Below are 16,635 nucleotides of genomic sequence, written 5' to 3' on the forward strand. Positions count from 1 at the left end.
GGCTCTTGAGTGCCTCAGGGCATTCAAGTTTTCAAACAATTCTATCTTTCCTGTTATCAATAAAACTGCAGAGAAATTTGTTTTCAGTGAACAGCCAGAATGTTCACAGAGCTCTGGGGTTGTAGGCTGTGTGCTAAAACATATTGCTTAGGTTCAATTCAAGATGGAAACAAGGTTTTCAAGAAACTGTGTCCCTCTGAGAGGGAAGTGTTGTTTTCTGCACAGATCTTCTGCTTCAATTCTGATGCAAGGAATGGACAGTGGCTGTTAGAGGGCTTTAAAAGCTTAGTGAAAGCACTGCAAAAAGATGGAAAAAATACTCCTATTATAAAAAAAATGTATCCATGTTTTAGGGAATATAGTTTTAATTTGAAACCATATATGCATATGTTAATAACATATATGCTTTAAAATAGTGGTACACATATGTAGTAGGTATATTGCCATATATACTATATATATATTGTATTGTATTGTATTTCTGCCTGGTTTTGAACCAAACCCTCCACACCATAATAATTCTTCAGGTCCACACCTGAATAAATGATAGAAGCTCCAAGTCTTCAACAAGTAAAAATGAAGCACTGTTATACATAATTAATATAATTAAAAATGTATGAAAGTTTATTTCTAAATATACTTGTTGCTGCTGGAAAGAACTGAGTCTTTCAGTCTTCTTTCCTTGTTCGTCTCTATTGTTTCTTTGAATTCTCTTTTCCTAAACCAATAGCACCTTCTTTTCTTCATATGTTCTTCTATATCCTTCCCCTTTCTTTTCCCACAAAACCTCTGCAAAACTCAAAAGCCTTTCAGTTTGAACGTTTGTTTTATGAAGGGTGAGATGTGACTGAAACCAAGATTTTTTTTTCCCCCTATGTCGGAGATACAACAATGACTTTTCATCTAAAGAAGTTTCTCAAAAACATGTATTTTAGTTGTAATCCCTTTCATAGAATCATAAAACAACTTTAAATTAAGGAGAAATTCAAGAGTCCGTGAACAATCTTTATGGACTACTTGAATAACCATCTAATTTGGTGATCAGTTGTGAACCTTATTTGCTGGCAACTGTACACTCCAAAGCTAACACAGATTTAATGCCAGAAACCACTGTGATGAAAACAATATTTTGAGTTTAAATAAAGACCAGGCTAGATTTCTCATGTCTTGCCAGAATTCTTATGTCTTTTTTTTTTTCCTATAAATTTACATACTAAAATTATATTTTTACAGTCAGTCTCACAAATGAAAAAAGATATGGCTATTAATGCTCTTGATGATAAATTATTGACATCACATGGGAATAGTACCCAAATCCACTCACATTATGAAGGTAAATTTATAATGTAAATGTAAATTCATGCTGTAATTGACTCAAGGACCAAAACGAACCAAAAACTCACCAACTAAAATAGAAAAAAAAAAAAACAAACCAAATATTGCAAGATATTAATTTGAGGATGAGCTATTTTGTTTTAACTTCTTTCAAACCACTGGAAACTTACCTGGGCAAGGCAGAATGTTACATTCCTGGTACTCTAGAGATGGGCCGAGGCAGGGAAGTCCCCCATACTTGGGCTCAGGATTGCTGCAGACCCGTTTGCGGTTCCGGATACCTCTACTGCAGTCGCGACTGCACTGAGACCACGGAGACCAGGGTGACCAGGCACCGTTGATGGTGTGAGCAGAGTATCGTCCAGAACGCAAGAAGTCCCCTGACAATCCTAATAAAACAAAGATCAAAAAATTAACACTGCATTAAACAGCATCTCACTCCAGAACAACCTTTTCCTCTTCAAATTTACTCCCAGGCTACTGATAGTAAATAATATGAACAAAAGGGTCCTGTCCTTTAGCCTTACAACCCAAACCCTAGTTTCACCTCAAGAATCTTTTCTGTAATAAAAATTTCATAATCACACGGAACTCCAGCAAAGAGTTGGATCAAACACTCCAGTTAAAACTTTATGGCCACATTGACTGAACTAGACAATTTACTCCACCAAAGAATGGTAAAAATTATCTCTTTCTTGCACAGGAATTACCATCAGAGAATCTCCAGATATATTGCATAGATATAATTGCCTCTGTTTCACAGGAAGAAGGTGACAAAGAGACAGGATTGAGCTTCCTGTGCCCACTTATTGAGCCAACTCTCCTGGTCCTCCTACAGGGCTCTGCCCAGTCAGTCCACCCAGCCTTCACTGCTGTTGGCTGTGCACAGAGACTTACGCACTGTATTTATCCTAGCCATATTCAGACTTTCGATAGTGTCCACTAATAATTCCAAAAAGTCTAGCATAACTACTCTTATGTGAAAAGCAATATTTTGCTGCTTTAAAAAACAGTTTATTTTTCACTGAGTTGCAGTGTTCTAAGCCACATATAAGCTAGAAAATCATCCTTTTGGAGACACGCCCCCCACCCCCACCCCTAGAAAATTTCTTTTTAAATTAATCAGCTGGCAAACGGAAAACATATTTTCTAAGTAAGTTTAGTACAGAGAAAAGGCATTAGATTAAACAGAAATGGATGAAGTCTTCTATTTATCACTGAGAGGGCACACACGGATCTCGTTCACAGCATTCAGCCAAAGGCCTGGATATAGTCCTGGGTGAAGTTCTCATGATCTGCAGTTCATTTGAGTATCTCTGTCACTTTGGGGCTTGGTCCTGCTTGGGAAAAAAATCCCTCAACTGTACTAAGCATGACACCAAAATCATACTTGAGCTGTAGCCTCACCTCTAAGCATCATTACTAAGAATCTCCACCAACAATACTGGGGTTTCCTACTGTTGCCAAAGCAGTTCACCTTTCCCAGTGGAAACTCTATGATCGATGGACCAATACAAGTCCAGTACAAGTACTTTTTATTATAAGTACTTATTTAAGTAGCTGTGATGAGAGAAGGTCCTGTGAATGGTACTTCAGCCAGCAGAGGATGTGGCTGGCTCTCTATGCTAGAGCTTCAGTATTGCCAACCTAAGTAGAGATGAACTGTATCATCAACAGTGGAGAAATGCAGGGGGTTGTTTGCAGCCGTAACCACAGCACAAATGTCTGTTCTTAAGAAATTCTTTTGTGCCCTATCCACAAGCATAGGCACCGTGGAAATATGAAATGGAGATAAAGAATAGGAAGATTTACTGAACGATGCCATGAAAACAGACAGAAATAATAGCGTGAAGAGTCTGCACAACAGCAGTCCTGCACTGAACAGGATCAGCATTCTGCATAACCATGATGGAGGAGCCTCTTATTTACAGTGCCCACCCTATTTCTACCCATGGTTATGGCATTAGTAACACTGCTTAACTTCTTCCTCAGGAAATATATTCACAATCATCCCAAAGTATATGAGGGTTTGCACATTTTTATTCAACACTTGATAATGTGCAGTACTGGAATGATGGTGCACTGACACAGAAATACTGGTAATAAGAAACTGGTGAAATTAATAAGAAAACATCAGAATTGCAATATTAAAATGACTAAAAATGGATAAAACCTTTCAGGAATTATAGAGAGTAACTATTTCTCTCCTGCTGAGCCAGATTCTATTACACAGATATTAAAAGCAGCATTTCAAAAAACATGACATACATTCAAATGCAGAAAGGGGAGCAAGTACAGAGAGCCAGAATGTGAATAATGAATACAGGTCCACCTTCCTGCTCTGTAATACCCTTTTTTTGCAATTTAGTATCACTCTGGTCATGGAAATTCTCAGTTTATGTACACAGTGAGCTATGAGAACAAAATAATAGTATATTTTATACAAGAATTCTAAATCAAGGGTAATGTTTTTAAGTTATTAAGTTAAGAGCAATGCAAGTAATGAAAAAAGTATTAATCAGACCTGACTGCCAGTCATTCCATTCATAAATCACTGCAGGGTGTATCACTTCATATGAATACTAGGATATTTTTGCAGAATATGTGTAGCTTTTTAAGTCCTAAGGGAAATGTGTGACCTTATCTGACATTATGGTATTAGATTTTTTGTGATTTAAATTGGGGACTGGGGAGTGAAATCTTCTAAGGGAAAGCTCTAAGGTAGTTTAACTCTGAAACAGAAAAATATTCCAAAGAATCTCTTCAGTGTGGAGTTTGCTCTGCGGCAAGTGTTCCCCTGAGTTTTCTTCTTTCCAAAGCATTAAAAAATTTATTATAAGGACCAGTCTTTTCACAGTGTTACAGCAGTTAATACAGTGCTCATAAAGGGGCTTTTAGAATTTTCTGTTCAGACAGAAACTACACAATAAGTAATTAACATTATGCCATTAACAGCACGAAAAGTGACAAGATAAGTTTGCATTCTGGAAATACTGTTCTATATATTCCTTGAACAACATTATTCCTTTTACAATGAGGGGACAAGGTGCACAGATGAGGGGAGAACAGTGGATAATGCTTATTTCAAATTTACTATGGATTTTAACACAGACTCCCATAACCTGCAGCTAGACAAGTCAACAAAGTCTGAGCTAGGTAAGTGGACAAATTGTTAAGTTGAAAACTGGCTGAGCAACTGAGCCCAGAGTACCTTAATAGCTCAGTGATGGTCAGCTGCAGAAAAGGCACGAGGTTCAATCCTACTTAACACCATCATTAATGACCCAGACAAGTTTGCCTTGACTATGAAAACTGGCCAATAAACCAAAGGGTCGTGTCACACTTTGGCAAAACAGAGAGAAACCTCACGTAGCTCCAATGGGGAAAATGCAAAGTCTTGAATCTGCACAGGAACAACCCCATGCAACCATACTTTGAGGGCCACCTAGAAAGCAGCTCTGCAGAGAGGGATCTTGGGGTTCTGGAGGACAGAAAGCTGAGCATGAGCCAGCAATGTGCCCTTGAGGAAAAGAAGGCACTTGGGTTACACTGGGAAGAGTTTTTCCAGTAGGCCAAGGAAGGATCCTTCCCCCAACTCAACACTGGTAGAGAGCTCGTCTGGGGATCTGGACAGTTCCTGAGTCCTCCAGCTGAGAAGTCCTGTTTATTAACTGAGGTGGTAGAGGGGATAGGGGGCAATACAAAACTAATCAAAAGATTACATTGTAAAATTTGTTCAAGCAAAAATTCTTCAGAAAGTAAGTGTATACACAGAACATAGTCCTAGCCTTATCACAGTTTACATCAAATTTGACACGAGAAGGCATAAATAGAAAAGCATTGTAATCTTTCAGAGCAAGTGGCACAAAACTGGAAACTCCAGCTTGTCTCATTGAACTGTGGTTTTCTTGCTTGCTTCTTGTGTTTGCAGTTTGAGTCACTTTCAGATTGCTCTACATCCAACTCCAGGGAAAAAAACCAGATTGTGTCACCCAACAAAATCCAACATTAAGCTGCTTTTCTCAGCTTACTGTTCCCAAGGTCAATATATATATAAATATATAAATATATAAAGATGATATCAGACCAATGCCCTTGGCATGGAAGCAGCAAAAGTTGCCAGAACATAATCTTAGTCCCCCTTATTTAAAGCCCATCTACAGAAATAGTTGTAAATCTCCAAAGAGAATGATCAGTCACAGCACTTATTTATCATCAATAAACTAATGAATAGTTTTCCCAAGACAGACAGAACATCTGTACGTCAAATTCGGATCCAACCTTTATGACAAGTTCATCATTCAAACATTTTAAATGAAATTGTTCTCAGAAAGCCTATGACTGACTTGGAGCAAGTCATATTCAAGTAATAACCTGCTGCCTACGTGGCTAGAAAAGGGGATATAACTACTTGATCCCAGTACAATTTTAAAAACCCAGCTGTACTTCTCAAAGGTGAAAAGTTCCACAAATAAAAGCAAGTACTGCAAAAACTTCAGCAAAAGGAATCACAGTGATTTTGTGGACAAAATAACCATCAGCTTCTAAAAATAAGGAAGACAGAAGTTATGAACTGACATCTAAACAAAAGACTTTTCTCTCACTTTAAGCATTTCTGCTTTGTTCAATATCAGTAAATTTACACAGCAATTAGTACTTCTCTGCTGATGATTTACTTATTCCATAATGCAAATACACCTGAAAGCAATTACCCAATTAATTTACACAATTTTGATATAAACCAAGATGATTTGATGATTTATAACTAAGTTTTTAAAACTTTTTGGTTGAATTAAAATAGCTTCATAAATCCACAATAAATTAATCCTGTTTGAAGACATGTTAACATGAAAGTCACCTGCCCTGACTAGCACAGGAGAAAAAAATCTGCCTTTGCAAAAGTTTGTAATGAGACTTTGGTTGGCATGATTCTGCTTGAAAACTGTAACACTCTCAGCAAAGTTCAATTAATTTGCATTAAAAGTGAGGCTCTATTAAAGCACATAGTTTAATAATAATTCCCTAGATTAGCCTGTAGCTAAGTAATACAGCCCTAAGTAAGAGAGAAGTAGCTGTGACACCTGATAAATTATATTACTTGACTGATTTATGACTTATGTCCTCCAGTTCCGACCTAACAAAGAAAATTCAATTATCCAAGCAGTCTAGGTTCATGACTTTAGGAAAAGATGATCTGAAGCCAAAATTCAGGTATCCTGAATATTTTTCAAATGACAGCATAAAACACTGCTTGAAGTGCAGATGTAACAAGGATAAGCAAAAAGTGTTTCAGTGTTGTCACTTTCTGAAGACAGCCTGCAAGTTATTTAGCAATATTACTGAAGCATAAAACTTAAACAACTTTAGGCCTAAATACCTGTAACTTCTAAAAACTTTATAAACCTTCAAAGTATAGTAAAATTGAAATAGTTAAATGTAATGGCAAACATTAATGCAATGCAAAGATGGCGTATTTTAAAACCCAAGGAGTATGCAGACAGAGGATGTCACGTTAGCAAGATAGTTTTATTTCTTGTACATAGCTTCTCTGTGTTTAAGTATTTGATCCCAAAGTTCCACTGAGTTGTACTTTGTCAGTCAAACTTGAATTTGTCATCAAATTCAGTTCTGAGTTCCAGAATTAATTTCATCCTCACTCAGAACACCATAGCTTCTCTTCAGTACAACAGTATAAGGGATAACATCTCAAAACATACTCCTCCTGACTACAGGACATTCCTGATTATCAGCACATTCTATTCTGTAAAAAATTCTGAATGAGCTATAGATTTCCTGTGGGTAACACAGGGAAAGATTTAATCAAATTTTCACAAGAGATCATAGACACTAGAAGAGTAACTCAGACAAAATGACATCCTGCCTTCAAAAATAACTATGTTATGAATTTTGAGATAGGGGAAGCAGCAACAACTAGCAGTCTAGGTACAGATTTCCAGATGCCTGAGGAACAAAATAAAAAGCAAACAAAAGACTCTTTAAGACTGAAATTGGAAGTATTTCCATTGTTAGTTGCCTTCAGAAGGTATTTTGGAAGTTAACCTGGTCTAATTCTGGCCATGTCAAAGTCAAATGTCTTGTCTAAGCCCACCACTGCTGTCTGTGTTGTACACCATGGAAAGAAGGCAGTATCTATCTCCAGGGGATGAACTGCACGCATTATATCAGATGCTTATCTTCAATGGATCCCTCATTCCTCAGGGTGCTCAAGTTCTCTTTGTAGACTGGTATAGAGTCTAGACTTTGGTAAGATAAACTCAGGCAACCTCATACCATGTGAAATATTCATCCCTGGGTTAAAAAAAAATCATGTTTTCAATAAAATTATCACTGTTTATGTATCAGATAACCAGCATGTTTAATGTAGATATTTAATATGTTTCATAAGCACATATTAAAGCCTAGGGTAATGTAATTTCTATACTCTGAATGCTGGATTGTACAGACAGTGCATTAAGACGTACACCAATGTACACAATCTCTTTCGTTTTATTTGAAATAGCTGTCTCTTTCCTATCTGAGCACTACATGAAAACCCAGAGGCAGGGAACAAGATTTATTTTTCTTCCCTCTTAATCAAACTTCAGATCAGAAAAGCATGAATACAGTCTGCAAATGCTACTGCTTACTTGATTGAGATAGAAATCTTGCCACACTCAGGAGGAGTCTAGTGGGCTTCTGGCAAGAAGTTCTATCTCTAAGCTCAGACTGCAAAGAAAGTTTGCTTTGCTAGCATCTGACAGTGAAACATGATTCTGTTTAACACAGCATGACTATAGTTGCACAGTGGGGATTACAGGCAATGAGAAAATTTCTAACAAATGGCTCCTATCTGCAAGGAACAGAGAACTCATCTCTGCAGAACACATCTTTGGTAATGAGGTATGCCAAGCATTCTGTACCAGAATTAATCTTTCTGTAAAAGCCAGAAAATTGCTACAATTCAACATGGAGATAATGAAAATAATGTTTCACAGTATCCAGGCTCTGGTCAGGTGGAAGTAAGTTACGATGTTTTCTTGTTATCTAGCCAGAAATGGTGAAGGTGTCTGCCACAATTCATGGTTTTCCATTCTCATGACTTCCCTCTGTTCCAAAAGCTACAGCTACTCTACATGACTCTTACTCATGTATTTTCTTCCAGTGAAATCAAGTTGCAGTAGAGTGGTGGTGTGTTGGCCCACATCTAATCCTGGGAGCAGGGAAGTGCTCCTGAATCCTGCAGTTTAGATGCAGTCAGCAAGTTTCATCTCATCAGCAAATCAAAATGGTGCCCCCTCACCGCCCCCGACAAATTTTCCACTCCATACTTCTCTGGCATCCATAATCAGAAAATGACTAAGCAAACAGTCTCAAAATAAAATGTGCTATTTTCACCAGAAGCGTATTGGTTAATGCAGCCACTTGGAACACTGATCGAGTTTCACCTTTCTTTACAGAATAATTAAAGACTCACTGGCCAAAAGAGAATCAAAGAATGAGTGCAAATTAATGACAAAGCCATAAGGGCACTCACTAGGAAGAACAGACAGATGTATAATAGTTTCTGCCCTGTCAAGTACTCAATAAACAGTACTTAAATATTCAGTAATTTTGGGATTAGTCAGCAGAAATCCTTCACCCAGATGAACATTTCTATTACTATGCAACAGGGTTGAGGTCATGCACATACATTGCTCCAGTGATGAATTATTTCCAAATGAATCAAAGCAGCAGCTTCAGCAAGATGCAACAAAAAGTACAGTGACAAGAAATTCAGGTGTATTCTGTTCAGAAGCAAAAATATACAAAAATCTTCAAGCTCATCAGGCACCTGAACCACCATCCCTGCCCTCTTTACTTGCATACTGAAAAAATGCTTTATTTAACAAATTGTAGAGTTTGTTACTTCTGCCTATATTCTGCAGGAGTCAGCTTATGCATCCAGCTCCAGGAGAGGTCTTATGATCATGACTTCAGAGCTGAGAGAGGTGTCTCCACATGCCAAGTTTAAATTTCTTGCAGCAATGTGATCTACAAGAAACTGGCTGGTTTGCCCTACTGACCTCCTCTCTTGTCATGCGTTGGCTTTGGTATACTCCTTACATGCTGCCATTTCAGCTGTCAGACCAGATTATACCTAGATTCTCCTGCAGCTTAACTTCTACTTGTGATAACTTTTCCAAGTCTGCACTACCTGGTGAAAAAAAAATCTCTTTCTAATTTAATCTCATGAAATTTAAAAAATATGTCATCCATGTCTAAGAGCTGGAAGACAGCAAAAAGAAGCAGCACCGCCTTGAAGTCTCATTAAGGACAAGACACAGGTCATACACTAATCCTAGCAGAGCAAAATCTTTGCCAATACAAGTCTGAATTTAGTTTGGATGAAAACAGAATAGAAGAAACACTTGTGTCAAGAGCTGCTCCATGCCAAAATTCGCCTTTCTATCCAGACCTAAATGAAACCCCATTTGACAGTGTAGATTATTTGAAATGGGAATGACATAGAGCACAAAACTAAATCTTATCTGGAGTACCTCGGGTTTTATGATTTCACACACTTCACTACTATGTATTTCTTAAAAAAATTACTAACATCCTGCCCCCTCCAAAGAGACACAGATGGCAAGTGAAACAATAAAGGTTTTGTAAAGGATAAAGGATGGGTTGGGGGTAGGGGGAAAGGAAGTTTCTAGCATATTATCATAGATGCCAACTCTGCAGTCTCCCCCCACTGCTAAAACTTTGACATGTAAACCTAGTACAGGCAAGAGCTTAAAACTTATTTTCACAATAGTTTGTCTGAAAAATACTGAGAATTAGAAAGTCCAGGGACGCAGAAACTGTTCTCTCTTTGTAGTCTTAGATAAGCCAACTGCCTTCAGTTATACTTTTTTTTTCAGCTAATCTGGGTCTTGTGAAGATAAAAAGACTATGTAAGTGGAAAACAGGCCTATAAATATTAAAATATAATAATAAAAAAATCAATATTTTTTAGATTATATTACTAAAATATAACATTTTAAAAGATAAACTGATATACTAGAAAACTAGATGATCAATTAAATGCATTAATAAAATTAGAATGACTGTCACAATTTCTCCTAGTTTTAATTTTTTATATGTATACAAAACTAGGTACTACTCATAGGAAAAGAAGAAAATTCTGAAACAAAATAATTCAAATTTAAAGTCATCTGAATTTGAATAGATTTTGAAGGAGTTTGGCTTTCAATCTCAGAAATAAACAAAACTTTAAATTACTAGCAAAAGCTCAACATAAACTTTTATAATAGAAATTATCCAGTTCATAAACTCTTTATTTATTTTAACATCTGTATGAATCTTACAGTTGTTACTTTCAAACTACTGAGCAAAATTCTTCTTATGATATTCCATATTCTAGCAAAATATTCCGGAAATACGTCAGTGTTGCACAAATCCACCCGCAGTAAAAGGTCGGGGGAGTATAACGGGTAACAGAATCTTACAAGAACAGGATTATTGTGAAGAGACCTAAAATAACCTGGCAAATCTCACAACCGGTGGTGAAAGACACTGGCTTAGCCTGAATGACGATGCTACATCCAGAAGAAACACAGGCTAGGTTCCCTACTGGGATCACCGTGCCCTCCTTGCCATTATGGGTTCCCTTACACAGAACAGCAGCGAGCAGAAGCTTCCACTCTGTGCTGGAGTGGAGCTGCGGGCGCACCGCTGGCGGGGGAGCCCCGGGGCTGTGCTCACCGTCTGTGGAGCAGCCGCTGGTGCCGTCGCTGGAGCAGTAGCGCATCTCGATGCGCTGCCGCCCCACCTCCAGCAGGCCGGGGTCGGGCAGCCGCGCCTTGCACGTGTAGCGGAAGCGCTGCTCGTAGTGGCCCCCGTTGTCCGAAATGTTCACCGGCGTCCAGGGCGTCCAAGGAGTCGTCTTCTTTAACTCTGGGCAGGCGTTGGTGTTACAAGGCTGATATTCCTGAAAGAAAAATATCATCATAAGCATAATCATCAAATAGGACCTTGAAAACACCCCAGACACACTCCAAACAGACAAAAAGGCAACTCTTTTAAAAAATGTCTTCTGATATTTTTTCAACATTTCCGATAGCATTGATCATCAATGGACTTTTAATACCAGTCTTAAGCTGAAAGGTTTTTTCAGCTTCTATGCAAGCACAGTACCACACTGCTAAAAGCATAACATAGCAGTACAAATTAGACCGATCACATCCATAAAAACAGTAAATTAACACTCTAAGATCATAATCAAGCATATCCTTTATAAATTAATAGCCTCAAGTAAGGTGAATCTAAATATGCTAAAGCTTTTAATTATGAAGAATTCTGGTAAACTGCAAGTACATGACACAAAGCGGCAAATAATTCCTTGGTAACATCTAGTGGTATATGAATTAGCAAACCACTGTCCATTTTTTATATTTCTTACATACTTCAAAAGGGACAACAGATAAAATATGTTTTATATTACAGATTCTGGCTCCCTGAGGTGAATGTTACTCACAGCTCCAGAACTGTTAAAACTATCTTCAGAAGCAAATTCCCTGTGGAGTGATATGCACTAAAAGGAACAGATGACATTAAAGAAACCAATGCAGAATTGCCAGTATTCTCAGAAATGCAGACTTGTCAGTATTCTCAAGCCTCACAACCTATGTCTTCTGATGAGTATCATCAAGGTCTGTAGGTCCTGTCTACTCATTTTCCAGAACAAAATATACTCCATCTGATGCAAATTCTTTTTAAAATATATGGATGAAATTAAACAACCATTGAATATCAGAATAAATTCACACTGACAGATGATTAAAGATGAAAAGAAATAGGCATCAGTTAGAAAACTTTTAATTTTTTGCTCTACCTCCTGCCTGTTACAGAGGGAAAACGGCCTCCTTCTGAAAAGGAGCCTACTAAAGTTTGTAATTCCACCAAATATTAAAAAAATAAGGAAACAATAGAAATAATAGTTTTTTCATGTAGTACAACCTCCTTCTTTCATAACCTCTGCCTCAGTTGATACCACCATGTTCCAACAAGAAATAGATTACCTGCTCCTCTCTTTCCCATGGTGATAATGTCCTTTTTATCTCGTATTTTCCTCATAGACAGACTAACTTATGAACATACCCAATTAGGCTTACAGTAATCACTTTCAACCCATGTTTTAATTTAAAGCTGTGTTGCTATTTCAAACCTAAAAGAAGCTTACTGTTTGAAAGCCTCTCTAATTTTTCCATCTGTTAGAGTTGGAATAAAATCTCCCCAGAAATCCCTGTCCCACTAACACAGCGGTACACTAGAGAATCCACCAACCATTATGTGCAGGATTCTCAAGTTCTGAGGCCACAAGGACTTGTGACAACCTTGTGCTTTCACAGTTTTGTGTTACTTCAGAAATAAAGAGCTCTTAACCCAAAGGCTTCAGCTGGACTACTCTTGTTCCCTCCTGAGGGCTGTGCAAAGTCCTTTCCTACCTTAAAACCTGTTGATCACTTCTATGGTGACCACAAGTCATACTCAGACACCACTTAGGAAAGATGATCAACCTTTCTGGGATCTGAGTGTCAGGCTGGTCTGGTTTTTGGCTCAGAAGACAGCAAAGAACAAGCAAACTATTTGGTCCTAGGTACAACAGGGGAAGTAATTTCTCCATGCCTCCTTCAGGAGTCAACTCTGTAAACCAAGTATGTTTTAGACAGGACAGAACATGTATGACTGTTCTGCTTGCAGCACATGAACTGTAAAAAAAGAAATAATGAAATCTGCCTTTCCTTCTCCTTTTTTTTTTCCTAAGACATCTAGCACTGATGAGTCTATCACCTCCCCGGATCAGCTGTTCTGCTATTTAGTCATCTGCAAAGCTAACAAATTGCAAGTTAATATGAAGCTGCATTTTCCCCTTAAATTAATTTTCCAGTCACTGAATTTTGCTGTGCATTTATCAGTGATGCTGAGAGTGTTTCTTGTCCCAAACCTACAAAAAAAATTTTCATGCACAAGTTCCCATACATGATGATAAACTAAGCTCAATCTGTTAAGTCTACACAGGATTATTTAAAACCTGATCTCCAGGTCCTGTGCAACCCAATGTCTTCCATTTGTCCTATTTCCTCATTACCTTAAGACTGGACACCAAAATTTGTCTGCGTTCTAGAAACAGTCTTATCAATACAGCATGCAAAGGTAATCATCATCCCATTTGCCTGACAGTCTGACTTTAACATGCACATTATTGCACTAGTGGTTTTCCCTTCCACAGCATTGTACAAAGAATCTAAGTAGACCAAATTATCTTTGATAACCTTTCCTTTCCTAAATCACAAAAACTACCTATAGTTTTTTATCCCACACAAGAGGCTGGTAGTATTTGGCAATATTTAAGTATGTTTTATTAGCTTCTGCAATTATCTAACATATTATTTACCACCTCACTAATCTTTGTCCGGCTCAAGCTGTACTGAAAATGTCTTATATCACTGTCTAGACTGTTGATAAAAATGTTAAGTGCTATTGACCCAAGAACTGATTTCAGGCAGACTCTGCTAGACACATCCCAGTAATTTATATTTGCCCATTGACACCACATTTTTCAATTTGTCAATGAACGAGCTTTTAATCCATTTAACATTTGTAACATATTTCAGTTTTCTGAATCAAATTATTTTCTGTTGCAAAGGTAAATGTCTTGGAAGAGGAGATGTGGTGTATTACTTTCAAACATCTTGAAACCCAAACTATTTTTTATTATTAAGTAAGCAGGAAAAAAATCACCCAGTACAGCAGTACAGAAGCTACTGCAATGTTTATTTCAATATAGTCATAATAGTCTAAAAGTTTCAGTTCTTCATTTGCTATTGATTCTTGTACTGATATTTTTTTGTCAAACCAAAGGCTGCTAGAAATATGAGGGCTTTCTTTATTATACATGTCATAGAAAGGTCAGGATCATGTAAAGCAGAATATGTGAGGTATGTAATGAACCCTTTGTCAAATAAATATAGCTAGTAGAGGAAGAAGTTAATTTAGTGGCAACGTATTGAATGTTGCTTTGCTAACACACTTCTGAGATGAACACGTCAGCTCCCTCGCTTCTAGAAAGACAGACTGCCAGTGTTCAGTGTGCTTCAGGATGTACACTCCCTTCATACCCCCTGACAGAGAGCATTCTCCTGTGCTGTTACCAGCATGGAAACAAAGATGTTCCTGAAGAGTGTCTGTGAAGACCATTTGTTAGTTTTTCACTTCTTCTTGCCTGCTGCATAGCTTATATGAAAGTTTGACTGCTGTCCTGCTTGTCTATTCAACCACTGGATGATAACCATGAACAGCTCAGAAAGCTGGGGAAACAAAAGTACATGTAGTTTAACCAGAGAACATTTACAGTAGTGAAAAACCTCTCCAAGAGGAAATTCAGAGGACTATTGCCAGAATGGGTGACTCCTTGGAGTTCTGGCATGAATAATGACCTGGCAGAGCCCACTGGCTGCTCTCACAAACAGCGAGTGCTGCACTGCTCCACCGACTACCACGTCTGCCATGGAGGAATCAAAAACCGCAGGGTGCTTGTTGAGAGCATCGATGTGAACTGATGCTGAAAACTCTGCGTTTTTTTCTGGTAAAAGCAGAAAAATGAGCTTGCTCTGAATTGCCTCAGATATGGATGTGAGGAAAGCGGGAGAGAAAAGAAATACTTCAGATTATACGTGGATATATTAAGTGCTGCTAGCATGAAGACATCGTCTAATGGGAAAGATTCAAGAGGGAAGAGAGAGGGGATATGGAAACTGATACCTCTGCTTGGTTTATCCTCCTCTTATCACCTTGTTCAATGCTTGAACGATTTACCCGAGAGGGATTTCAAGAATCTGGCCCTCTCCAAAGCAATTGTACCAGCTAGAATCATGGGCACATAAATCAAGTAACCACATGTAAGTCCCAGATGAATAAAAGTCTCCGGTGAAACACTGAGGTCTCGTCTCAGTGATAAGACAGAGCTAGAAAAGCAGTGAGACACTCTGCTTCAACAGCACTGCTGAGAGGAACTGAGAGAGTAGCTGCTAAACTCCATCTCTGACATTCCACGTGGCCTGAAGGGAGAGATGGCGTCAAGCTCTCCTGGAGGATTCTCTAGATACTCAGAGAAATACTTCAAGTGATGTGTTACGCACATTAGTCCTTAAGGTATGCTTGTGGACTCAGAGCAACAATTACTTCAGGCCATTTACAGATTCCAAAAATATCATTGCAATGTTCAAGCTTAACCACATTCTCAAAGTTCTCTTTGCAAGTTGTTCTAAAACTTGTGATCTAATTCACCATATTGTGACTTTTAGATTAGACTGCATTTAGCCAGTGGAGCCAGTTGAATTTAGGCCTGGCTTTATCTGGTAAAGATGCAGTAAGACTTGTAAAGACTAAATTTTAGGTCAACACTCCAGTTTTTTGGAGATCATTAGAAATTTGACACCAAATACACAAATAAATACATACCTCACAAAATATGTGTCTGTGAAAATGATAAATTTAAATAAAAAATTGTCATAAAGAATACTGGTGGTGATACAAGAAAAGGCGCCATAAATTAAAATGGTAATTTGGAATCATAATATATTTGGAATCATAGATAATGATTATGTTATTAAACAGCTACCTTGCTTCTCTCCTTAAATAGTATTCCCCAGTTTTTTTGCATAATGAAAAAAGGATATTAACATCATGTTTTCTATCAAGATTTATTTAGAATTATTTGGTTATATTATTTTAGAAAAGGACAAGTAAAATGGAATTTTAAAGTGACTGATTTTTTTTCTTTTTTTTTTTTTTTTGCCCCTGCATAAATACTTTAGTCAAATTCCTAAAAATTTGAGACTCTCTGCGACTTTTACTCCTAGCTTATGTTTGATTTTACCTAACAAAAAAGCATGATACTCTGATATCATGCTTTAAAAAACTAGACCAAAATATTATCTACATTTGAAGTACAATTTTTTCATTAAAACCAGAATTCAGATAGAGTTCTATTCCCATTTATATGTTTATATTATGGAGGATTTCTCCTAACAAGCTCTTATTTCTTTGATGCATATAGCATGTCTATGTGGAATGCACTTCTTTAGTTCTCATCTGTGTTTTTCTTTCTCACCTGACACCTAGTGTGACAGATAAAGCAGCTAAATCAGCATTGGCAGTGCATTAAAATATTTTCAGTCCATGAGTTATCTTTCATGATTGTCTTTCAATGTATTGTATTAGTTCTCAAATATTTTTCGAATCACCAAACAATCC

General features: G+C 37.5%; 1 protein-coding gene across 6 annotated transcripts in view; it reads right to left on the bottom strand.

Moving 5' to 3' along the window:
• SEMA5A (semaphorin 5A) overlaps positions 1-16,635 on the bottom strand; it is a 320,792-nt gene that overhangs the window by 23,441 nt on the left and 280,716 nt on the right. For all 6 annotated transcript variants that reach the window (XM_063399787.1, XM_063399779.1, XM_063399792.1 and 3 more), the window contains 2 exons: positions 11,083-11,308; positions 1,506-1,724 (listed from right to left, as the gene is read on the bottom strand). In XM_063399787.1, the coding sequence (XP_063255857.1) occupies positions 1,506-1,724; positions 11,083-11,308 (445 nt within the window). The remainder of the gene's footprint in view (positions 1-1,505; positions 1,725-11,082; positions 11,309-16,635) is intronic.

Source organism: Prinia subflava, chromosome 1, assembly GCF_021018805.1.
Source record: "Prinia subflava isolate CZ2003 ecotype Zambia chromosome 1, Cam_Psub_1.2, whole genome shotgun sequence".
In the NCBI taxonomy this organism is placed as follows: Eukaryota; Metazoa; Chordata; class Aves; order Passeriformes; family Cisticolidae; genus Prinia; species Prinia subflava.